Source organism: Hevea brasiliensis, chromosome 2, assembly GCF_030052815.1.
Source record: "Hevea brasiliensis isolate MT/VB/25A 57/8 chromosome 2, ASM3005281v1, whole genome shotgun sequence".
NCBI classification, from domain to species: Eukaryota; Viridiplantae; Streptophyta; class Magnoliopsida; order Malpighiales; family Euphorbiaceae; genus Hevea; species Hevea brasiliensis.
In genome coordinates, this window is record NC_079494.1 from 1,422,351 (window position 1) to 1,448,678 (window position 26,328).

General features: G+C 32.7%; 3 protein-coding genes across 3 annotated transcripts; all 3 read left to right on the forward strand.

Moving 5' to 3' along the window:
• Positions 1–5,072: 5,072 nt before the first annotated feature.
• LOC110661013 (phosphoprotein ECPP44) lies at positions 5,073–6,626 on the forward strand. Its single transcript, XM_021819503.2, has 2 exons — positions 5,073–5,872; positions 5,977–6,626. The coding sequence occupies exons 1-2, from the start codon at positions 5,624–5,626 to the stop codon at positions 6,400–6,402; spliced, it is 675 nt and encodes a 224-aa protein (XP_021675195.1). The 5' UTR covers positions 5,073–5,623; the 3' UTR covers positions 6,403–6,626.
• A 4,048-nt stretch (positions 6,627–10,674) lies between these two features.
• LOC110661014 (neutral ceramidase 2) lies at positions 10,675–14,693 on the forward strand. Its single transcript, XM_021819504.2, has 9 exons — positions 10,675–11,194; positions 11,344–11,552; positions 11,638–11,940; positions 12,049–12,310; positions 12,411–12,669; positions 12,818–12,943; positions 13,254–13,317; positions 13,781–13,950; positions 14,076–14,693. Exons 1-9 carry the CDS (start codon positions 10,869–10,871, stop codon positions 14,628–14,630), a joined length of 2,274 nt encoding a protein of 757 aa, XP_021675196.2. The 5' UTR covers positions 10,675–10,868; the 3' UTR covers positions 14,631–14,693.
• Positions 14,694–15,851: 1,158 nt separating this feature from the next.
• Positions 15,852–24,883, forward strand: LOC110661015 (ubiquitin-like domain-containing protein CIP73). Its single transcript, XM_021819506.2, has 18 exons — positions 15,852–16,059; positions 17,551–17,701; positions 18,009–18,126; positions 18,323–18,430; positions 18,564–18,682; positions 18,798–18,881; positions 19,487–19,675; positions 19,774–19,843; positions 19,921–20,066; positions 20,629–20,793; positions 20,875–20,946; positions 21,451–21,571; positions 21,644–21,970; positions 22,087–22,211; positions 22,295–22,516; positions 23,292–23,930; positions 24,097–24,252; positions 24,465–24,883. The coding sequence occupies exons 2-18, from the start codon at positions 17,573–17,575 to the stop codon at positions 24,534–24,536; spliced, it is 2,862 nt and encodes a 953-aa protein (XP_021675198.2). The 5' UTR covers positions 15,852–16,059; positions 17,551–17,572; the 3' UTR covers positions 24,537–24,883.
• Positions 24,884–26,328: the final 1,445 nt, after the last annotated feature.

The window sequence follows — 26,328 nt, forward strand, 5'->3', positions numbered from 1 at the left end:
TACACAAAATTACTAATGAGATCCTGTGAACTAAAATATTATCGTGCACAGCCTTTGTTGGATTTATATTAGAGGCAAATTATAATTAATTTTTTTATCTATTTTTAAAAGTTAAAAGGCTTATTTGTACATAAAATAGTAAAAAGGCTTATTTGATCTATTTTTAATATTTGAAGGACTTATTTGATTTTTTTTAGAACTTGAAGAGTTTGTGTAGACTTTGAAATACTTTAAGTACCTGTATGACTATTGGCTCATGCTTTAAAGGTCAAAATAGGCCTTTTATCAAAAAAAAAAAAAAAAGATTCCCTCTCATACAAATATAATTTATTACTATTTTATCATATATCAAAGACATTGAACAAATCAAATATCTTAAATTTTTATTTTTACTATCTTATTGAGTAGGTAATTATATAATTTATTAATGGCCTATCAATTAAAAAAATATCAAATCTTATTATAATTTGGTAATTTTATTTAATTCTTTTAATTTTCATAGAACTGATTAAAATTTTAAATTGTATAAAAATTTTATTTAAATTTTTCAAAATTTTAAATATTTGTTATAATTTTATCTAATTTTTTGACATATTTTTCACTTTATTTTTTGCTAATCTACCCTTATTAAAACCATTAGTTGCTTCTAAATTCATTTTAATATTATGGTGCATTAAAATTTCCTAGTCATTTCATCAAATCGCATGTTTTTATTTATGCACTATCTCTCCTTAGTACCACCAATTATTTATTAAAATGAAATTATAAAAGTATTGACGAATGTGGCAATGTTAAAATTTTTATGATAGCTATAAAAAAGTATAAAAAAAATAGGGTTTAAAATTTGATTGATAAAAATTAAATAAAATTTTAACCGATTCTACTGAAAAAATTTAATAAAGTTTTACTTTTTGTTGTTAATAGGCCTTTATTAATATATTTTCTCCGATCCTCTCCTCTAGTGTGTGTATATATATATATATTCATTTAAAAAATTTAAATTTAAAATCTTATAATATTACATATTAAGATTAGCAACGATTGGATTTCAAGTTAAAACTACAATCAAAATGATGATTTCTAGTTCAAAGGCTAAGGGGACTAAGATTGAAATTCCTTCCATTCTAGTCCAGTTTTAATTCGACTCAATTTTATTTGATTTTTAATTAAATCAAACCTTCAATTTAAAAAAATATATATTTTTAAAGGAAATTTTTAATTTTAACTTAAAATTATAGTGATTCGAGTTTAATTTTTATCAATTTGAGTTTGAGTTTGAGTTTCAATCAATTTTGTTTTAATTTTAATATCAATCCTAATTTTAAATTGAATCATAATCATTTTTATTAAAGGTCATTTTACTATTATTAAATTAAAATTCAATATTTATTTTCTTATATTTAATTGGATAACAATAAGACACTTATGTGCAAATTAAAAATAATTGTGAAATAATTAATAGAAGAAAGGCGTAAGCACAACAATACATTGAAATAAACATTTTTCAGAAAAGATTTCTTTATCATCGAGTTCACATTGAGCCAATCCTAGGCTACTTCTCTCTCTGATGGGTTAGAAAGAGGAATTTTCTCTAAAGTTTTTTTGTTCTAGAAATTTAATTCGGTGGTTATCCCTACCCTTTTGGGCAGGAGATGGCCATCCTTCCTTCATCCAATTATAAGTTTGTCTTTATCGTTATATTTTTTTGTCCAAAGTCCCACATTGGAAAAAAGTAAGAAAATCAAAGGGCTTATAAGGTAGAAAGCCAACTAATTAATTAGTTAGTTTTAACTTTTTAGTAATGATTGGTCCTAACCTGAATAAGCCGATCTCATGCATCATAGACTCTTGTCTCGGCCCAATCACTTGGCTCTGTCCATTCAATTAAAGTTTACAATAAAGTATTAGAGCAGGTCTGGCCCAATTCAATTCAACTAACTAATTGACTAGTTTTACCTCGGTCAACTTACTTGCCTCCGCCCATTCAATTCAAGTTTGTAATAATTTTGGGTTTTGTTTTCCTTTTGCTTTAAGGTAAAGGGCTAAATGGTGAGGGAGCTTGTTGTTTTTAACCTGCAATGTAACTGCATTTAGCCAGAGTGATGTACAACCACTAAAATAGTATTAGAAAGTGAGTAATAGATAATTGAGTATCGAGTAATATATAACCCGAACTGAGTAACTATGAGATACTCGGACACTCAGACAAATAGTTACTCGCCCAGTTATACACTCGGATAAAGTGTCCCTCGTTCATTGTATCCAAGGATACTCAAATCACTATATAAAATAATTATCCCGAGATATTTGCCAAACTAGAGATTCATTCTCATTAGGACTCTCAAACAGGATGGACTCCTAGTCCCACTCAGATATACATACTAGTTAATTTAACCCAATTAATTAATAATTAACTAACCCACCTGGTGGTCTCTTTCTCATTTTGCAGATCCAGCACCTAATTCCAACATTCCATAACCCGCAGAAGAGGAGAACAACATCATAGAGGAACTTGTGTTGACTTGGGTTTCATTGCAACAACTTTGTTATATTCTTTAGTTGTGTGGTCGCAGGAGGGTACATAAGTTCCATGAAGATGAACATCTCAGGAGTCTTGCAGCTGGCTCACCTTGAAGACCGCCTAACCCTAGATGTAGAAGTCGTTTGAACTCTACCCATCGACTATGATTCTATGAGAGGCTTTGCTCAGTTATTCTATAAAGAATTATTAAGAGCAATGCTACTTTCTTCTTATTTATTTGAGACCCTTTGTAGGAGGAGCTTGTTATTCTACCTTTCTTTTGAACTCTCGACACTCCTCTTCCATGCAACGGTGAAGGTTGGTGACATTGGTCTCTTTGATTGCCTTCCCTTTCCCTTTCTATTATGCTAGTTAGGGTTGTTGGAATACTGGGCCTTGGGGTCGATTTGTGTTATTGAGTTAGTTTTATAGGCCTTGCATATACTGAACTATTAAAAGCCACTTCTATTAATAAGACTATCTTTAGGAAAAAAGAAAACATTGAACTTGTCCTAAAGTACCTTATCACATTTTATAATTTTGTTTAAATAATATTCATAATTTTAAAATAATATTTTTTAAAAAAATGTTGTATATAAAGACAAATTAATTTATTTTGCCTTATACTATAGGACAAATTAATGGATTAGCATGCACTAAATTAGTTGTGCAAGCAAAAACTTAAGTTGCAAGACTCACCTCTTATAAGCCTTGGGCCATTGGATTTGGTTCTTTCTTTCAGTGGTGGAACACTTTAATTAAGAAAGTGACAGAGGGAAATTTTCATCAAGATGTCCTTGTTATGAGTGCCGTCACTAGTTAGTTCATTTGGAAAATTAGAAACAATGCCACCTTTGAGCATATTGATCCGGATCCCTTAAAAATAGTTAGAGCAATTTTGAAGTCTATTGATGAAGTGTTGTTACATTCATATAATCATGCCAATCCTTTAACTCTAGCAGAGATTCAAGCTTTTCCCTTACCTAGCATCCACCCTAAAGGAGAGCTTTGAAATTTAAATGCGATGTAGCATGAAATTGAATCATGCTTTTGCTTCTATTCCTGTTATTGTGAGAAATTTTGTTAGTCAAGTGGTGGATGGGCAAACGAAAAAATCAGGTGTGTCTCTCCTTTAATTGGGGAAGCCCAAGCATTTTTTTATGTGGTAAGATTAGTAAAGAGTGTGAGTTGCTGCTCAACTATTGTCGAGTCTGACTCATCTTCTGCAATTTCTTATTTACAACAATCTCAGTCTCATATACCATGAGAAATTCGAGCAAAGAATTTCTTCCTATCCATCGTATCTTCAGACGGCTTTTAGGCCTTATAATGTAGATTTGGCAATTAAAAAAAAAAAACAAAAAGGCAAAAACTTAAGCCAGAAGAAAATAATTTAATAGCCATGTCATGTTGCGTCACCATGATGGAGAATTGGAACCACTGAGTTGCATTCACACGTGACCAACTGCCGACTGAAATTAAACTTCAGGAAGTTGATTAGTACGAAATTCATAAATTATTCACAAGATTTATATTTTTCTTTTCAAAATCATCTTTAATTAAAAAAAAAATTCAATATCAATGTTATTATTATTACTATTAAAAAAATTAAACAATTTTTTTTTTATTTTTTAAAAATAATGAATTATATTAATAAATTTTATATATGATTTATAGAAATAATATATTTTTTGCCTATAATTATTAATAATGTTTTTTATTAAAATAATTATATATATATATAAAACTAGTTATTGCCAAATAAATCTAGTTGTAAATTAAATTAAAACTAAAATTAAATTAAAATTAATAAAAATTAGATAGATTAAAGGGATGTTTGATTTAATAAATATATTTTTTTTTAATTTAAAAATTAAAATTAATTATTTAATAAAAATATTTAAAATTAATTTTTAAATAATTTAAATATTTAATTAAATTAAAATCAAAATTAAATCGAAATCGAAACCCTTAAGAATTAATTCTAATTTCACCTAAATCTTGAACTAAAAAAAAAAAAAATCTATAGCTAGACTTATTGTTAAAATCAATTTTAACCTAATTAAAAAATGAAATTAGTGATTTCAATTTATAGAATTAAAAGTGCATTATAATATTCAATTGATTTATTTTTAATTTTAATTTAATTTATTTGAATTGATATAACTAAAATTTTTAACTTTTTTAAATTATCGGTTCGAATCATATTATTTAATTTAGACCTATAAATTTTATATATATATATATATATATATATATAAGGAATCATAAATTTTTAGTTAGATTTCAACGAGAACCCCTCAACCGACCAAGTGTCCACCCAAGTAACGTATCTTTAAGAAGGCGACAACATCTAAGTGAAGTTATCCACTTAAATTAATTCCGCCCTTATGCCTCACCACGCATGAGAAGCACTGGAAACCTACCAGTCGCAAATCTTTATACACCCTTCTTTCTTCTTGACTTGTTGCCGACGCGATTGCCACGTGTCCCTGCCCAAATCCCTGTGGGGCCCTCCACCGCCTTCCCCACTAATCCTCTCGAAACCGACGAGTAGTTCTGGGCCCCAACGGAGGGCAACCCTCATGTCATCTTACACGTTTCACGGATTCTATTGTCAGATGCACTGGGTCTCTGTACAGCGTGTCCTTCTCAACTTTTCTATTCTTTTTCTTTTTCTCTTTTTCTTTTGACTGTTGATTTCCCGCGCTCGAGTATTAAACTAGGGAATAACCGCTCCTCTGCTATGACAGCTGGGCGGTGTGACAGATGGGCAATTTGAAAAGCGAGCACACTCTAATTTAATGCGCGTTGGTCAGTTAGATTTGTGAATTCCCCTTTGTTTTTACGCAAACGTCGGCTACAGAACCAGAGGACACTTTGATTGGGTAGCCTAATCAGCTTTTATTCGTTTATTTCGCGTCAGAACCGCGTTCTGTGACAGCCTATAAATTCATCACTCTCACAGAGCACAAACCATCAGTTACAAAACGCAAACGCATTTTATTTTAACGAGGTTGTAGATATCCAGCTCATTCCTTACTTTTGTTAAAACCAGCTTCTTACTCATTTGTTTGTAAGCTTACGGTGATCTAGAACAGCATGGCTGAGGAGCACAGCAAGAGCCATGAGTCTGAGACCCCAGTTGTTGTTGATGAGGGATCAGCTGTGGAGACCAAGGATCGTGGGTTGTTTGGTTTCTTGGGGAAGAAAGAAGAAGAGAAGCCTCAAGAGGAGGTGATCGTCACAGAGTTTGAAGAGAAGGTTCACGTATCTGAACCTGAGCACAAAGAGGAGGAGAAGAAGCATGGTCTGTTGGAAAAGCTTCATCGATCAGATAGCAGTTCTAGTGTAAGTGTAAATTTCAATACTGATATCATATATTAGTTAGATGATTAACGACTTTTTTTTTAGAAGTTTTATACTCATTGCATGATTGGATATATATCTTGCAGTCTAGCGATGAGGAAGAAGGCGAGGGAGAGGAGAAGAAGAAGAAAAAGAAGGAAAAGAAGGGATTGAAAGAGAAGATCAAGGAGAAGATATCGGGCGACAAAGAAGAAAAGAAGGAAGAGGATACCACAGTCCCTATTGAGAAATACGAGGAAGCAGAAGCAGCACACCAAGCAGAAGAAAAAAAGGGTTTCCTTGAGAAAATAAAAGAGAAACTGCCGGGACACAACAAGAAGGATGAAGAGGTAACACCACCTCCACCTCCACCTCCACCTCCGCCCCCAGCTGAACATGTTCATACAGAGGCAGCCTCTCCTTCAGCAGAGGCCAAGGAGAAGAAGGGTATCTTTGAGAAGATCAAGGAAAAGCTTCCTGGGTACCATCCAAAGACAGAGGAAGAAAAAGAGAAAGAGAAAGAGTCCCATTAAAAAAAAAGCACTATTCTTTGAAAGCATCATGATGATGATAAGTGTGTGGCTTGTAGTGCTTGAGTAATGATGGTTTTGCTGGGTTTGTTTATCGTATTTTTTGGTTTTGATTTAAGCTTGATTATGGGCAAACTTTGTACGTATGTGCTTGTATGTAAGTTTGTTTATTATTAGGGTTTATGATATATTATGTTATTAAAGAGGATGATTTTATTTCCTTTGTATACTTTGTAAGCTTGCGTTAAAGTCTTGAGTATTGATTACACATCAACATTATAATTATCGTTAGGGCCCATTGAGCCCACTTAATTTCTGGTAAGTTCTTGACATTAGGCATGAATTATTTTGATAATGAAAGACTTGAAATCAAATTAATGATGGCTTAATCTTTATCGGGACCTCTAACGCGAGCGGTCTAGGAGACGCGTGGGAACTGGATTAAGGACTGGGGCATTCCAGAATGCCATCCGGGAAGAATACTAATGATCGTACGTGAATTATGATGAAGACATGTAGCCCCAGCTGAGCTGCAAGTCTTCTCTGATAAAACAAAATGATGTTATAGTGGGAATTGAGAATTACGTTTTGTGGGCATGGATGTAGAAGGGCCAACCAATCTAGCTATTGCCGTATTGATAGAAGGAAACATCATACACTGGAAGTAAACATTTAACCATTGAAAAGAATATAAAATTTTATATAAAGGGTTTTTATTTTTCACACCATCTCAACTTTTTTTTTTTTTAAAAAAAAAAAAAATCATCATATGAAATTTTTTTTTCCTAAATAATTTTTTATTTAAAAAAAAAAAAAAATAAATTTTTTTTTTTTTTTTTTAATTTTTTAAATTAAATATTTACTTCATACAATATATTTTTTGTAATTTTCAATGAATTTCGAGTGGAATAGTGAGATTTTGATGGATAAAATTTAAATCATTTCATTTTTTTAAACCACACATATAACAAGCTATTATGGTCATTTCAATTTCAAATGGAATGGAACAAAATCATTATTTGTCAAGAGCAACTTATAATTACTACAATATATATGTCTCTATGATATCTAGAAATTTATTCTACAACTTTTTATCCTTTATTTTTTTAATTCACTATTTTTTATGGATATTTTAATTTGAGATTTTCAACATTAATTTTTGTTTTACAACGAGTAACTTAGACCATGTTTGGTTGAACCTAGTGAAGGAGTTAGAATTGCTCTTCCAAATGAAATAACCATTTTTAGTTAATTTTGGTTAAAATTTTCATAGAATAGATATTCCATAAATTTATTGTTATGCTCCACCTAAATAATCAATCAAATGGCTCGGTTAGAGGTCAAATAACTTGGTCAAAGGGTCAAAAAGACTTGATCATATAGTCAAGTGCTTCGGCATAGACACATGCTTCGGAATCATATGACTCAAGGAAATAAAGGTATTAGCAAGTGATAGCTTAGAACAAATGCATAATGCACGTAATGGATATAGCTCGAACAATAACGTTGGACAAGCAGTCACTCATTAGAGTCCAAGATAACCACACATAAAATCTTAGGATTAGAATTCCATAGTAGGCTGATTATCACGGGATTTGGTTAACAGCCTCAATGAATCATTATCATCCTATATCCCAATGCCAGGTATAATTACTCTTCATCATTGAACCCTCAACTCATAGCTACACAATTATTCTCTCTCACGGCAGCATCATTTATGAAATAAAATTCTTTGTAAAGCTATTTTACTAAATTATGCTATTTTTTGGATATTAAAAATTGGCATAGTAAAATGGAATTAGTAGATTAGCTTTTCCCCTAATTTATTTTGGAGAGTCTTTGTAGGAGGAAAATATTTTTTTTTTAATAAAAGTAAATTAGTTGTTTAATTTAAAAAATTATTTCATTAATTTAAATTAATATCTCAATTTAATTTATATTTGAATACTTTATTTTATCAAATTCAGGTGTAATCTTATTTTTTTAAGTGAAAGTTTTGCATTAGTTTTTCTTTTTTAACATCAACAAAAATTCATCAGAAAATTATTTTTTCAAACTGTAAAAAGGATATCCAAATTTAATTTATATAAATAATAATAAAATTAATTAACAGGTTCGAATATGTTGAAGAGCACTTTATAATTATTTATTTTTAATACATTAAGTTGATACGAAGGAGTGTGCTCTTAAAATTACTTTGGAAGAAGAATTAACTTTGATAGGTGAAAGTTGATTTGAAAATATTATTCATCATAAATATTAAAAAATATTAAAATAAAAATAGCTATTTTATTCATTTTTGTTTCATTTCTTAATCATAACTATTCTTTTTTTTTTTTCTTTCATTTTGCTAATTAAAAATTTGTTTGATATTACTACTAAAGTTGCTCTTTAAAAACACTATCTATTGTTTTTCAAAAGTTATTTTGTTTAAAATTATTTATCGCTTTAAGAATATTAAGAGTATTAATTAATTTTTTTAATTTTACCCTTATCTCCGTCAAACATTATAATTATCTCTATAATTTTTTAAAACTCATCTTATCATGTCCATCTCTCTTTTAATTAAGTAAAATAAAGAATAATTTAATCGAATAAGAGAATATTTTACTATAATTTAAGTGTTTTTAATATTTTATTATTAAAACTTATCAAATTTAATTACTATCTCCATCCACTTATATATAACTTTTCAAAAGTTATTTTGTCTAAAATTATGCATCAATTTTCTTTTTAATTTTACCTTGATATATACAAATTTTTATAATTCATCTTATCACCTCACTTACTCTCTTAACAAAGTAAAATAAAAAAAAAAATTAATAAAATTATAAGAAATTTTATTATAATTTAAGTGATTTAATTATTTTTTTATTTATTAAAAAAATTTTTAAACAATGAATAAAAGTATATAAAATAAGAAAATAATATTTTTTTAATAGCACTGCTTGAGTCAAACCACAATGATAGACGGGCTATAAAAGAAGCCTTTGTTTACCGTCCGTTGATTTGTGGTTTTTGAATTAGGAGACGTCCAAAGAAAAGGAAATCGGTGCTGTATCCCTTTCCCTTTTCTCTTTCGGCTTCTTTAGGCAAAACTATTCCTAACCTTTATGACAATAAGAGAATGGTGGTCACATCTAATTGTCTGCATTCATGGGGAAAAAAATTTGCCTGCTACTGCTACGGTGGAAAATTTGCGTTGTGATGATAAGCCTTTTATGTGGACTTTAGACAAGCTTGAGATATAGCTATGTAAATGATTTTCTTTTGGACTTCATCAACTAATTGATGAGTAACACTCTCAAACAAAAAAAATTAATTGATGGATAAATTTTTACAGTCACTCAATTTTTTTAATTATTTAGTTTTAATTATTATACTTTAATTTATTTTAATAAAAATTTTTATTTTTTTTTATTAATAGTCACTCAGATTAGAATTCGATAAAATCTCCGAAGAAAATTATATATGACATGTTATGTGCCTATAAATGATAAAAAAATGTATTTCTTTACTAGATTAATTTAAAAAATTAAAAAAAAAACAAATTTTTATCCTTTTGTTGCTAATTACATTTATTCATCTCTATTTTGAACCCAAAGAAACTAGAGAAAGAAACAAATTTCAATTAGATTTAGTAAAAATATAATTTTGTTATGATTTAAAATCATATAAGATACCCCATATAAGAGTTTTATCGAAAATTTTATCGAATTATTGACCTAAGTAACTGCTAACGAAAAAAAAAAGTGAATGATTTTATTAAAATAAATTAAAATATAATGACTAAAATGAAATAATTAGCAAAATTCAGTGACTACGATATTACTTAATAATATGAACTAATATGAGTTAATCATTGATAAGTTGATGCGTGTTAATATCTATAATTAATCAGAATAATTATGATATTGATTAATGATTAATCAGAATGAATTCATTGATCAGAACTCTGATTGTATTGCACTTGCATCACTCTATCAAGTTGATTATGATATTGATTCATGAAAAATCTAAAGATTGAGGTTTAACCAGCACAATTAAATCATAAAAATAATTTACTTTCTTTCAAAAATCAAATTAGAAGGACATTAACCTTTTATAATTACTCTCTGTTATGATCTAATAATTTTATGATTAGACCACTGAACAATAAAATAAAGGGCAAATAATTTTAGAAATGTCTGCCCAAGCAGTGAAGCAACCACGTAACCGAGCCTTCGGCCGTTGAAGCAGCATAATGCCCATTACAATGGACAAAAGCAAGCCCTGACAATTTCTTTACGCGGAGTATCCCAGGCATAGTTGCCTTGTGCCAACTCAACCCCCTTCGGCTGCTGGACAAAACAAGCTCAACATCCTAGTTTTTGAAAACATATAATCCAATCGCTGAATACTAAGAAAGGATCGACCTCTATATATGTAGCAAAATATAGCTACGGATCAGAATTGTGAAGAAAGAAATAATGATGAGCAGCAGGACATATCAAGACCCACATTTACTATTGCTGGTAATTGCTTTAGCAGTTCCTTTTGCCCTTGTAGGATCCACTAATGGCGAGTACATGATTGGTGTGGGCAGCCATGACATGACTGGTCCTGCTGCTCAGGTTAATTTGATGGGCTATGCTAACCTGGAGCAGAATGCAGCTGGTGTCCATTTCCGACTAAGGGCTAGGACATTTATTGTTGCCGAGAGCCCACAAGGCGCAAGATTTGCTTTTGTTAATCTTGATGCTGGTATGGCTTCACAGCTCGTCACCATCAGAGTGCTTGAGAGACTGAGATCAAGGTAGAATAAGACAAGTGCAATACAATACGAATTCGTAAATACATAAGTTCATCAAGTAGAACGACATATATTAATCTAATTAATCTACTAATTACTAACTAACCGAGCAAGATTTCAAATAATTATCAATTTATTTGGATGATTTGAAGGTTTGGAAACTTGTACACGGAAGAAAATTTGGCAATCAGTGGTATTCATACTCATGCTGGTCCTGGTGGATACCTGCAGTATCTACTCTATCATGTTACTTCTCTAGGCTTCGTCCAGCAATCATTTGATGCCATTGTCAATGCTATTGAGCAAAGCATTGTTCAGGCTCACCAAAACCTAAAGCCGGGCTCAATCTTCATCAACACAGGTTATGAACATAATTTTACATCTTCTAATGTAAAAAACTTATTGCAACTACTTCCAAGTTTCAAATTCTTGCTTTTATTTTGCAGGGGACGTAAAGAATGCAGGAATAAACAGGAGTCCAAGCGCATATCTATTAAACCCAGCACAGGAGAGAGCACGATACCCAGCTAATGTTGATAAAGAAATGAATCTTTTGAAGTTTGTAGATAAAGCAACTGGGAAAAGTATCGGAGCATTCAGCTGGTATGCTACCCATGGAACTTCTATGAGCAGAGACAATAAGCTCATCAGTGGAGACAACAAGGGTGCTGCTGCTAGGTTCTTCGAGGATTGGTTCACTTCTACAACCAAATCTAACTCAACAACAGTCATGAACTTCCCCACACCAGGTCAGTATATCTAGAGGAATGTGAATGGATTTCCTATCATTGTCTTGGCTAATTAATGCACTGGCGTGATCAGGATATCGATTATTAACAATACCCTTTTTTTTTCAGAGGTAGATATTGATAAATTGATTGAGAAAGCGCAAAAAATTAAGGCTACGGGAGGACAATCATGTAGTAAAAGGGCCAGCCAAGCCTTCAAGGTGAGGAAGAACAATGGTTCACCATTTGTAGGGGCATTCTGCCAATCAAATGTTGGAGACGTGACCCCAAATGTGCTAGGAGCATTTTGCACTGACAGTGGAAAACCCTGCGACTTCAACCACTCTTCGTGCCATGGCGACGTCCGCCTTTGCTTGGGCCGTGGGCCTGGGTACTAAAACTTTCATTTTGATAAACTATAAGAGGGCCTTATCCTCTTCTTTAGTTGAGCTTAGATTTAACTAATTGAGGCTTCTGGTTTGGCTTAATAGATACCCAGATGAAATATTAAGCACGAAAATCATAGGAGAGAGGCAATTCAACAAGGCCGTTGATCTGTTCATGTCTGCTACTGAGGAACTGAGTGGGAAGATTGATTATCGACATTTGTACCTAAACTTTACGGATCTTGAGGTAGATTTAGATGGAAAAGGCAAAGCCAAGACTTGTCCTGCGGCTCTTGGCCCAGGATTTGCCGCTGGAACTACAGATGGTCCTGGCATGTTTGGGTTTGAACAAGGTGACACAGAGGTCAGCACCTTCTTATATATACTTCCCCATTTAATTCGTCCATTTAGTGGAAGACGGTGGATAATTCTAGTCCATTTCCTACCAAGCCATAGTTCCTTCGTGATTGTAGTTTTGTTTACCTGAAAACTGAAGTGTACCATGGCCACAGATCAACGAGCTCTGGGGAAAAGTGAGGGACGCTTTGAAAGAACCAAGCCAACATCAGGCGGACTGCCAGAAACCTAAGAATGTTTTGCTCTCTACTGGAGAAATGTTCTACCCTTATGCATGGGCGGTAAGACTGACCCGTTCTGTTCGGTATTAATGTTGAAGGACTCGTTGCTATTAAAAATATATATATATATATATATATATATATATATATATATATATATATATATATATAGTTTAGGAAAAATTGTTTTATTATTTTAATATATTTATAATTAAAATTTATTTAATTTAATTTAATTTAAAATAAATTAATATATTTTAAAAAAATAATTTTTTTAATAATAGTTTTAATAGTAACATTAAACCGCCGGTTTGCCAGCGTGAGATGGCTTTTGAACATGTTTGTTTTCCTTGGATTAATGCTAATGCAGCCAGCAATTCTTCCAATTCAAATACTGAGGCTGGGAAGATTGATCATACTTTCCGTGCCAGGAGGTTCGTTTTCTTAGACTCTCCTGCTCCAATTTTATACGGATAATAACTTCAAAATTAGCCTATCAGCTGAAAATCAGCTTTGGATGAGCATAATATTCAAGGAATCAAATCAAACAATTATTTCGGTGTTGATTTTCCAGTTTTCTATTTGATTGAGTTAAGCTTAGATCGGCTCTGCTTGGCTGCAGAGGTTGTTGTGCTAATGTGTACTGTGTACCATAGAATTTGGAGGGGTTTTGATTAGTTTGAAGGTGCCTCTTGAGGAGCTACTACCTGGCAGCATTCATCTGCCACTGACTTATATCCATCCTCACGGGGACGAGACAGAAACAATCAGCTCCAAAGACAAGATTCTCTTTGAAACAGAGCCCGTTCTGGATATTTTCTATTGTACTGGACTATGATATAAGCTAAAAACAAGTGCTGCAAACAAGTTACTCACGGCTTTTGACATTATTTGCAGAGTTCACAACAATGGCTGGCCGGCGACTAAGGGAAGCAGTTAAGAAGACGTTGATTAATAATGGAGAAGGAGATTTTGATAATGAGACTCACATTGTAATAGCTGGCCTCACAAACACGTACTCACAGTATGTTGCAACTATTGAAGAATATGGACAGCAAAGATACGAGGTACGCAGTATTATTGATGAGTGGGAAGAGATTATATTAGAAATGGGCATTTTGAGGATGGATTTCCTGGTTCAAAAATTGACAATAGAAGCCCTAATCTTGCTTATACACAATGACACTTGCAGGGAGCTTCGACGCTCTATGGTCCTCATACGCTGTCAGCATATATCCAAGAATTCAATAAACTAGCAGAAGCATTGGCAAAGGGAGAACGGCTTCCGAAAACGGACTTGTCACCCCCAGACCTTTCCTCTAAACAATACAGACTCCTTCTTCCCCCCTGGATTGACTCACCTCCTAAGGGCGTAAAGTTTGGTGATATGAAACAAGATATCACTCAACCAAAAGATGGCTCATTCAAGAAGGGAGAAAGACCAAGTGCCACCTTCTGGAGTGGTAATCCAAGGTTTGACCTATTAACAGAGGGCACATTTGCAGTGGTAGAGATGCTTAAAGGGAAGCGGTGGGTTCCAGTTTATGACGATGATGATTTCAGCTTGTATTTCAAGTGGAAATTGGATAATATTACCTTTTCTAGCTTAGCAACCATAGAGTGGGAGGTGCCAAAGGAAGCTAGCTCTGGAGTTTACCGGCTAAGGCACTTTGGGTCTTTTAAGAAAACATATAAATCCCCTGTCGAATATTTTACTGGTGCATCCAGCGCTTTTACAGTGTCTTAGAGGCAATCAGTATCTAGCAAATGTCCTTTTACTTGAAAATAATATAAAGCTTTCTGATTCTAACTTGTGGTTTCATAAATTGGAGACTGCCTTGATTTATTTGAACGGCAAGCCAAGCATACATTGAAATAATAATCCTCAAATGACAATTTTGCAGTCAAGACACAAGAAAACTTACTCACTTTTCCATCCAAATGATGCAAAGGAAAATCAAAGGCTTTGTTGATGTCTATTAACTCCTATATTCTACTTTTTCATTTTGATGGGTTAGCACTGTGGAAAACTCATATTTCTTAATATTATGTATTTTATATTTTGATATGCATGAAAAATATGGTTCATATATAATTTTTTTTGGTTATTACATATTAATTTTTTTAAAAATTTATCAATGGGGAATTCTAATTCAAGGAAAAATCCCCAATGTAATAACATGCATGGTTCTACAATCTTAATATTCTCTTCACAAGAAAGGAAAAAAATTAATGAAAAATTTATATTTAATTATAATTTACTATGAGTTATAGTATCCATTAAATAAATATATCACATATAAAATATATATTTTATTTATTTAATAGATGTTACAAATATAAAATATGTTTTCTTTTTAAATATAAAATTTAATCAATTAATTAAAAATGTTAAATATTTATGTTAAATTATATATAAAAAATTTTATTTATTATTCAAATAAACATTATGTGTTGTTCGTTCACTTTCCAAATTTAATTTTACTTATTTATTCATTTGAATACAATTATGATAAACTTTAAAAATTTAAATATTTTATACAAAATTAAAAATTTTAAATATAATTTTAATTTAACATAAATATTTAGTATTTTTTATTTAATTAATCTATCATATTATATATAAAAGTAATAAAATATTATATATAAAAAATCAAATATAAATATGTATAACGTTTTTTAACTATTTGCTTTAGAAAAGTGGAGAAGGGAAATTAATTGCTCTCTTTTGTAAATAAAAAAAAAAACTAAATAATAATAATAATAATAACGCGATCATTGTCCTTGCATCCGACTAGAATTATCCTTGGACGGAGCCACGGACAGGCAAACCAAATCCACAACTAGCTTAAATTAATACCATTAGCAAACGCCACAATTACATAAAACTATAAAACTATAAAACGATGTCGTTTTCTCTGGTGACTACCGTCAGCACACCGTTTCTTGGTCTAGATTATTCTGGAATCTTAAAGCAGGCTTAACCCCGCTAAGTGTGCGCGCCTGCAGGCTAGAACATCGGTAAATCCAGAGAGGATTGTAGCTTCTACACGAAGTCTTGTGTCAATCACGCCAGCAGTCATCCTTTTGTTGATCCAATATAAAAAACCCTCAAAGCTTCAATTCCAGCTTCGTCTTCAATTTCAGGTTCTCCAAAAAGCAGAGAAAAAGCAAAGGTTCGATTTCACGTTTGCTTATTTTCTGTATTTTGTATTCTCACATGTCTAGAAATGTTCGTTATTATAAACCCTAGAAGTAATTTATGCAAAATGCTACCTCTCTTCATCTAATGCTTTGGATTTGAAATCAAAATAGATCTCTCTTGTTTGGGAGTTTGTGTAATTTTAGCCATGCATGTATTGTTTTGTCATAATGGAGTCATGGGCAAGCGGCATTTTGAAGGAGGCAGGCATTTGTTTGTTCTTTTAGCTTGGAAACACTTTGGACCTTTTCAATGATGCAAGAATATGGCTAATTTATGATTTTCATGTTCACGTTCATTATTAACCGCTAGGCAGCTCCGAATTTGTATATGCTTGGCAAAATAAGGAGAAGGGATTCCCCTTGGGGGAAGGGGGGGGGGGGGGGAGCGGATAGGTGTGTATCTTGTGATCAGAAAGTTAGGTGCTATGTTCAATTTGATGCTATGTATGCTGGAAAAGGCTGCACCTTTTGCAAGATTTTCTTTTAAATGAATAATTCAGTTTCATCTTTGTCTTCATGCTATTTAGGACATAAAACAAATGCTAAATAATACTAAAGTAGAAACTCAGAAGTTGGCAATGTTTCTGTAGTCTTGCCTGACATCATCATCGCGTCGTATTAATTAAGAAATATAATTCTTATGTTATGGTTTCTTGTTAAATGAATCAATGGGTGCGTTATTAGATTATGGAATTCATTAAATCAATAATTGCTTTCATTCCGATATTCAAGAGTTATTGAAGGTAAATGCACACCTCAGGCTCAAGGCTCATCAGATCCAAACCTAGTGTCTACAGGATAAAGGCAGGCGACATTCACCAAGCATGGTTCTAGATTCTAGAAAGGCACACTTTCTTTTTTTTTTCCCTTTCGGCAATGAAGAGTAATTATTTTATGATTGCTTGACTTTAGTTTTAAGACATTAAAAGACTATTCAAGTTTCAATATATTAGTGTCTTAAACTTTTAGTAGTTTATTTTTATTTTATTTGGATTGCAAAATTGTTATTACTTGAATACTAATTAGTTATTATTATTTTTAATTTTATGTTATTTTAAGTTTGATGAATTTTTTACGTTTATTTGACTTTTATGGATTTTTTTTTTTTTTTTGCATCTCACCTCGCTCAGGCACTCGCCTGTGCCCTTGGCACCTTAGTGCGCCTTGAGCCTTAATAACTATGCTGAGATTTTTGGATTAATGTCATTTTATTTTCTTTACTGATTAACGAGTGAGTTTTCCATATTTAAACTGTCTGCAAATTTTTCACACTGAATATTGTATTTGCTTTAAATGTGTGATTCATCCTAATGACTGATTGCATTGCTCTTTTGGTCGTTAATCATTAATGTCTATCACCTTCTGTGTCTTTGCCACCAAGATTTGAGATATTAATTGTCCAGGTTTTGGGGAGTAATTTACTTACTTGGATAGTGTTTATTTGTATGATTTTTGGGTTTTAGACTCTCATTGTGCTGAGGTACCATGGCAAATCAGTGCTCCAATGATGGTTCTAGTACAAGCAACACTTCTGGAGAAACTTCAGATGCAACTGTAGAGCTCAATATCAAGACTCTAGATTCTCAGATTTACAGTTTTCAGGTGGATAAAAATGTAAGCATCAGGTTATCTGTCCGTTTTCTTCTCAAAATATCTAAAATCCTGTCCCTATTTATATTTTTGCAACTTTTTAGCCTTGACAGTTTTGAAAATATCTTTAGTTCATGCAATGTGCATCTTGCGGAAAAACTCCTCAAGTTATTGGATAGGCAAGATTTGATAATTGGATTCACTTTTATCCACTATGTCATGTTTTCTAATTTTAAACTCATCAAAGGGAACATTTTTAAAGGATGCAGGTTGTTAGATATTTCTGTTTATACAATTCTAACTACCATTGTTGCTTGGCGCATATTTTCAGATTCCCGTTTCAGCATTCAAGGAGAAAATAGCTAATGAAATTGGTGTTCCAGTAGGTCAGCAAAGACTGATTTTCCGGGGAAAGGTCTTGAAGGATGAACATCTCCTTTCGGAATATCGTATCCCATCATTTAGGTTATTAAATTTCATTCCAGTAAGATTTGTGTCAATGGATGTTATTATTTCACCAGTTTCAGCAGTTAGACTGTTTATTCTTGTTTCTGGAATTATAACATGGTTCATCTCAGGCTCTGAGGCATGGTTATACATTTGCTATTTTTTGTTATTTTTTTAATGTTCCTTGACTATTTTTAGAAGTGGAGAATGGGCATACCTTGCACTTAGTTGCAAGGCAGCCAACTCAGTCTCAGCCTTCAACTGATACAAGCTCTGGTGACACAAATGCAAATACTGGTAACAGAGGTACTGATTTTTAAGTTAGTTTAGTTATTGCTTAATCTGACACTAAAGCAACCTCCCCCAACCTTTCCCTTCTTCAAACCAACAGCTTTCTCTTTTAAATTTATGAATTTGTGGTTTTTGTTCAAATTGGTAGGAAATGATCCTAGTGCTGGCATCCCCCCAAATCGTGTTGGGCAAATATCACACAGTGTAGTTCTTGGGACCTTTAATGTTGGGGATCAAGGTGAAGGCATTGTTCCAGACCTCACTCGGGTGCGTTTTTCATTGTTTGATTGAGGTCTTGAATCAGGGTTAAGGACATCAAAGGTGCAGACCACTTCTATGTTAAATATATATGACTGTTAATCAACTGTTGCCCGTTGTGTAGGTTATTGGTGCAGTGCTGAACTCCTTCGGCATTGGTGGTCAGACTGCAACTCATGGCATTGGTGGAGTGCAGTCCTCTACCACGGTAGGTTGTAGGTAGTTATCCAAAAGGAAAGTGAAGTTTCAAACTATAGCCCATTGGAGGGGGGAACCAAATTAAACTGGGAATCTATCTTTTGCTTTGCTCTAGGAAACAAAATCAATCATCCAAGTGGTTTCAAACAAAGAAATTCTTTGATTACCATGAATACAAAATTAATTGATTTCTTGGTCTTTTCATATGATACCTTGATTTACTTGTAGTCAACAGAATCTTGATCATGCTGAACATCATTTTTTTATTTTTTGGGTTAACATAATTGTTGCAATCTTTGTTGTTTAATTCTTAACCTAAACTTCTGTTTCCACATTGATCTTTGGGTAAGCTAAACATAGATAAACATTTAGAGTCTCTAAATTTTGTTTTACCGTGGAATTTTCACTTATGTAAGCTTCAAAGGTAGCATTTGATAGAGAATGAAATTCCTTGATAGATTTTAGTTTTCATCTTCAATATAAGATCTTATAGTGGATGCAACACATATGAGGAGAATATATGCATTAGAAACCTTGATTGCTCAAATGAATAAAGCGATTCTTTTCTGTATATGTCTATTGCACACATTAAGAGGTTTTTAATGTTTTTTACAGTCAAATGTTAGTGGCCAGACTCCTCAAGGAAATGAAACAGCAGATGGGTTACAAAGCAATGTTGGTGGTCAGAGTCAAGCAGGAAATCAAACACATTCTGGGCAGGCATTTCCTGGTCAGCCATTTCAATCACCTCCTCAAGTCATGCCAATTCCTACTGCAGCAGTACCTCTTCCTTCACTTCGCTTGGTAATAAATTATTCAGTTTTGTGTGTTATCCTTGTGATTTGTTATGCTTCTTTTTTTTATTTTTGTCTTTTAAAATCATATTCTCATTTTTGTTTCAGCCAATCCCTGATTCTTTGAGTACACTTTCTGAGTTTATGACTCGTATGGAGCAAGCACTGGCACAAAATGGTGATGATAGAAATGGCATTATATCTCATATTTTGCACTTGAACATTGCTGAAAATAACTCATTTTGCTTCATCTAGGGTACCAGCCAAATGCATCTTCAAACAGCACAAGAGATGTTCCAAGGGTAGAATTACCTTCTAATGTACAGGGATTGCAAGCATTGAGCATTATTCTGCGACATGCAGAACAGCTTCTCGGTGGTCATGTGATCACTGCATTATCTGTAAGCTCTATGTCCTGAAAACTTTTATTCCTCCCCCCTCCTCCCACTTTTCCTCTTTTTAATCAATTGATTCTGATTTTTGAAGTTGCCATTATGGTAAACGGTTCCCAATATTTTTGGTGCTATATGTGACTACTATTATATGATAATGGATCTGGACTGTGATTTGTATGCTTTTGCTTTAACAATTACCGCTCTGGTTTTAGACTTTGGCGAATGGTGATATGACAATTTTATGAACAGAACAGTCTGCTTTATGCTAAGTGATAATAATATGTAGGATAGCAACGTCTGCCTTATGCTATAAGTGATACACAGTATTCTATATTATGCCACTGCTTTGGGTGTACTGTTTGATGAATTTATTACTTCTGGGCTTGAGGTGTAAAACTCAATAACTGGATGCCTTGTGAATTTATAGGCGATGTTTGCATTGAAATTTCTTACTAGGGAGAAAGACAATATTAAGGAATGGGTTAAAATGAACCATTCCTTTTCTTTTTCCTTTTTGGAAAAACTTATAATCTGATTGTGTTACTCGAAACATGCTGCAACTTTGTAGCATATTGCAGAATGCTTGGAACAAGAGGGAGCTTCTGGTGATCCTTCTGTGAGGGGCAGAATTCAGACAGAATCAGCACAAGTAGGCCTTGCGATGCAGCATGTAGGTTCTCTTCTTTTGGAGCTTGGTCGGACAATCTTGACACTGCGAATGGGACAATCTCCTGTATGGTCTACTGCTTACTTTCTGTATTTGTTCAGTTTTTTAATTAGATATCATTTATAATTATTTTATGGCAACTTGCAGGCTGATTCTTCTGTAAACCCTGGACCTGCAGTTTATATATCTCCATCAGGGCCTAATCCTATCATGGTCCAGGTTTGTGTAGTATTATACAATTTATCAACGTGGTTAGTTTAGTATCAAACCTATGTTGCTAATAGTTGAAAATATAATGTTCTTTGTGGACTATGGTGGAAGGTGGAAAGTGGAAAGTTTTGGACTAGAAAAGGTAGTTGGTGACAGCTGTGTCTTGAATGAGTCACTTAACATTATTTAGAGGTGTATTTTGAAACAGGAAGCTCATGGCTTTCTAAGCTTTGGTTCTTCAAAAAGATAATTCCTAATTTCTAGCCTGACGACATATTGGAACTATAACTGTAATGCACATCATGTTGTGGGATCTTGTTTTTTTGTATTATAATTTTAACATTGTCCTTTAAAGCAAAGCATTGGTTTTCTTTTTGGTTTTGAAAGTAACTATTATTTTCCTTCAGCTTTGATTTTGTCAAGTCCTTTTACTTTGCTACTTTTAGTTATCATAATTGTACTTGCTTTGATGTGCTGGCACCCATATGCAACTTTCTTAATTCTTTTTTCCAGCCTTTTCCTCTACAAACCAATTCCCTCTTTGGTGGTTCTGCTCTACAACCAAATCCAATGACTTTCAGTCATGTTGGTATTGGTAGTGCCCCAAGGAACGTAAATATCCATATACATGCTGGTAAGCAAAGCAGGCAAATTGATTTCCAAAACACTCCGGCTTTTGAGTTTTTTTGACACTCTTTGTCATCAGGTACCTCACTGGCACCAGTTGTATCAGCCATAGGTACCCGGGCAAATAATGGGGAGGGGATGCAAGGAGAACAAGGTAATGGTACTGGTTCTGGGGGTTCAGGCCTAGTGCGGGTTCTACCAGTGCGAAATGTCATTGCAGCAGCTGTTCCTTCACATTCTACTGGTGTTGCTGTTTCTGTTTCAAATGCCTCACCACCTGGTCTAGGTGTTTCTATTTCACAGCCTCCATCTGATTCTACATCATTATCCTCTGTAATAGCTGAAGTCAATTCACGACTTAGAAGTCTTGTCGGTACCATGCAAGGAGACAGCCAGCCTACATCAGGTAGCAAGCTGTTTGTTAAAAGGGCATATATCTATATGAACATATATATCTATATGGAAAAAGATGTTTGATATGAAAAATGCCACGAGTTACATAAATATTATCTCTATTTGCAGGCTCTGTTAGTTCTGGTGCAGGCAATGGTGTAAGCAGTGAACAACACAATAGCACAGTGATTAATGGGGCAGGGGAATCTGCTGTGACCTTACCTGTGCTAATGTCTGAAGGCGATGATCAACAGGTATGTTTTAAGCACTGTTTGGGAAAATGTTTGTTATTTTGTTGATTATTTTTGGCCAATGCTAAATTATTGAGAATGACCAGAATCGGGATGATCATGTGCGAGGAAGTAATGATGAGACTAGAGAGAGTCTTTTGAGCGCAAAAGATGTCCCTTCTTGCTCAGTGGGATGTTCAAATGGAGAAACCTCACTAAAGTCAGAAGAGACTTCAGAAAATGTCCCTAGTTCCAGTGAGAAGCATGACCTTCCAGAAGGTGCTCAAGCTGTTCCACTTGGGTTGGGGATGGGGAGTTTGGAACGGAAGGTACTTTTCATCCTTGAATTTTTTATTATGTTAATTGATTTTATTGAAACTTGCTAAATATCTCACTGATTATCTGTTAAGACACAACTATGTAACTTTCTGAAATTAATTAAGCAGGCTATATGATGAGCAGGAGGGTAGTGCTATTGGTCTTATACAGGATTTGTTTTATTCATTACTGTTTGCCTACTGATGAGATAGGGAGTGCATGGCTACTGAATGAACATATTCACCTATCAATGGATCTTACAAGGATGAGCCTTTATATTGTTGAAATATGATTACATGAGATGGAAAAATCCAATACATCCATATTTTTATTACGGATACAACTTCTATAGTTCTAAAACTATATCTTCTTTTAGAATCAAGTCCCAATATTTTTAGATCCCTTCTGTTGGTCCTGTCGATTTGATTGCAAAAGCCAATCTGATGATAGGTTAAGGACTATGTAAACAGTTATCCCTTTTTATTCTTTTTAGATTATTTGTAACTACTAACCTTTGAAAGGAATCTGACTATATGCTCTGGTAGCTTTGCTTGTCCTCATTTGACTATCAAATTAGTGCTTGATATGCTTTATCTTTTCTTTTTCTTTTTTTTTTCCCCTTTAAAGTTGACCAGATCTGTTGTGAATGCTTAGTCAATTTAAATGCTATGAGATTATTGCTGCTATAGAATCCATATGAACGTCTGCTTGAAAGTGTTGAATTTATTTTTGTTTGCTGTGCAATGAAAAGGAGATTTATTAAATCTGTATTATTGATGTGCCTAGAGTAAAAGCAGGCAGCCAAAAGCGGTTGTGAGGAGTGGAGGTCATGGAACAAGCAATATTCCTGTCAGTCAGAACCTGACCACTGGAATGATTGCACAACAGCTTTTACAATCTCTTGCATCTCGTAACTCTGGTGCAGATAGGGTGGGTGCAAATGAGATGCATTCAGGTCAAATACTCCCATCTGTTGGCAGGAACTCGGAGAATAGTCCGGTGGGAGAGCAAGGTTCTAGTGTCCAGTTTGATGCCTCTAGTGTTATGTCTCAGGTGGTAGATAGCCCTGCCTTGAACGGTTTGTTGGCAGGTGTCTCAGAGCATACTGGGGTGGGCTCTCCCAATGTTTTAAGGAATATGTTACAACAGCTCACTCAGAACCCCCAAATAATGAGTACTGTCAGCCAAATTGCTCAGCAGGTTGAAAGCCAAGACCTTGGTGACATTTTCTCAGGTTTAGGAAGTGGCCAAGGCAGTGGCCTTGATCTTTCAAGGATGGTCCAACAAATGATGCCAGTAGTTTCCCAGGTCCTTGGACGTGGGTCAGCTGCTCAGCCATTCTCTCATGTTGAGCCTGAACCCCAGCTGCAGTATAATGGGAGGAGATCAAGTGTAAATGAAAAACCTATTGACCAAAATGTTCAGGTTTGTACGCTCAAAGAAAAATGCACTATGAGACTTTAGTAAAACCTTATGTATGAGCTCGATTCTCATGATCAGGACATGATTAATTTTTTAGTGGTTTCAACTCTGATTTCGACTATGGATCTCTAATCTTTTTTGTTGTGACTGATTCCCTGTTTTGTCTTAGGTTGACCTCCAGGAAGTGGCTCAGAGAATTGAACATTTGGATGCCCCTGGTGATATTTTCCGTGCTGTGGCTGAAAATGCAGGGAGGTTGAATGGGAATGATAGCAGAACCCTGGACATTGTGCATGAGTTGAGCAACGATGCGGATCTCGTCAATGTAGGTTTTTACTTATTTTGATTTTTATAGTTTTTGTTCTTCCACCATGAATGGCAATCAGGTTTATTGCATAGAGATGGATCTTGTTGAAGTACCATCACACATTTAAGTTCTGCCAGTATATATATATATATATATATATATATATATATATATATATATCATACTTGTCATGTTTGGGCATAGACTTACGCTATACTTGGCTCATGCAGGATTACATAGAGATGCTACAACGTGATATACATCAGCTGCTTCAGAGTGACCCTGGGGAGGATGAGTCTTGATTTCTGATCTTCTCAATTTTCAAGTGGTCCAGGGAAATGAGTTGCCAGAAACTATTACCCCAGCAGCCAGCCAGCCTTCGAAATTGATTTCAGCTTGTACAAATAGGTATGGGTTTCTGCGTGCACCATGTTTTAGGCAAGCACCGATATGATTTTTGGGTTTATTGTGAATTAGTTGGTATTTATGATATAAATTCTCAACACACCAATATTTTGAGTTTTGCTTTTTTAAGGGATTTAGACACTGTGACGTTTTGTTTCGTTTCGAGTATCTAAGTTATTCTGGCAGCTTAGAACTAATCGCAATTCCATTGAATAATGATGTTGTTAACTTGCTTGAGTTTGCATTTGATTTCTCTCGTAATTATTGAATTCATTACTTCTTTAGACATCATCATGGTCATCAAAGTATCGGTAAAATAAGTTTTATATTTTACCAAATAAAAATGGATAAATATTCATTTTTACTTTTGTACTTAATTGTGATGTTTGATTTAGCTTTTTTTTTTTTAAGGGAAAAAATATAGAAAGGTACATTGTGGCTTCGTGTTTTGACATAGATGTGGTTTAAACGCTTAATTACGGTTAAGTGATGCTGATAAGGTGAAATACGTGTTGTGGTGGTGTTATGTAAGCGCCGCATTTGCTAGATGCTGTTATGTTAGGATCACATCTGATTTATGTTTACCGTATCAATATTATTTAACGCGTAAATAAAGTAAAGCGAAATACATTGTATCAAATTGATAAAAATCAAATCAATGGTCTTTTGTGCGAAATGTTAAACGTATGATCTGTTTTTTTTTTTTTTTTTTTTTTTTTACTTTTTCTAAATAAAATTAATTTTTAAATTTTAATTTTTTAATTTAAATTAAAAATTAAGAAATTTAATTTATTGATAAAATAAGGTGATTTATTTTTTTCTTAATTTTTGGAGAAATTAAAGTTAAATTAGCGTTTTGAATTAATTTGGATAAAAATTTAAAAATAAGTTAAATTAAATATTTTAATAAATATAGAAAATATAAGAGTGAAATTAAATATTAAGTTAAATAAAAATTTTGGAAAAAATAGTATAAAACTTATTTTTTAAAACAAAATAAAATTTAGTGATTGTCAAATTTTATGATCAAAATATGTTAATTTTAATGTTAAATTATTTTTTAATATCATTTAATTAATATATTTATGGCGGCGTTTTTCTTTAAAAATGTCAAACGAATTTTTTATCTTATTCATTTTTCATTGGATCGTGATTTGTCATACGTTTGTACTTGGAACCGTATTGAATTTATTTTTGCCATTTTAGTTCTTTGTCCTCGTATTTGAAAATCAAATTCTACAATCACTCAATTCAATTATTTTTTCTATTAATTTTTATATTTAAAATAATTGAATATATTTTTTAATTTAAAAAAATTTAATTAAAAGTTTATATAAAAAATTAATTAAATTATTTTCTTACATATGGTATATTTCAAGGATAGCTTGTAAGAATTGAATTAGAATCATATTAATCAATATATATATATATATATATATATATATATATATATATATATATATATATATATATTTCTTTAATTTTTCAATAATTTTAACTATAAATGTATTAAATTATTTTATATAGTATTTTATATAATTTTTCATTTTATATGTACGATTTGTAATTAAAAATTATATTATAATTCACTATATATTATTAACACTTTAAATTTTAAATTTAATTTTTTATAATAATAATTACATAAAATTATTTATAAAAGTAAAATTAAAATCGAAATTAAAATAT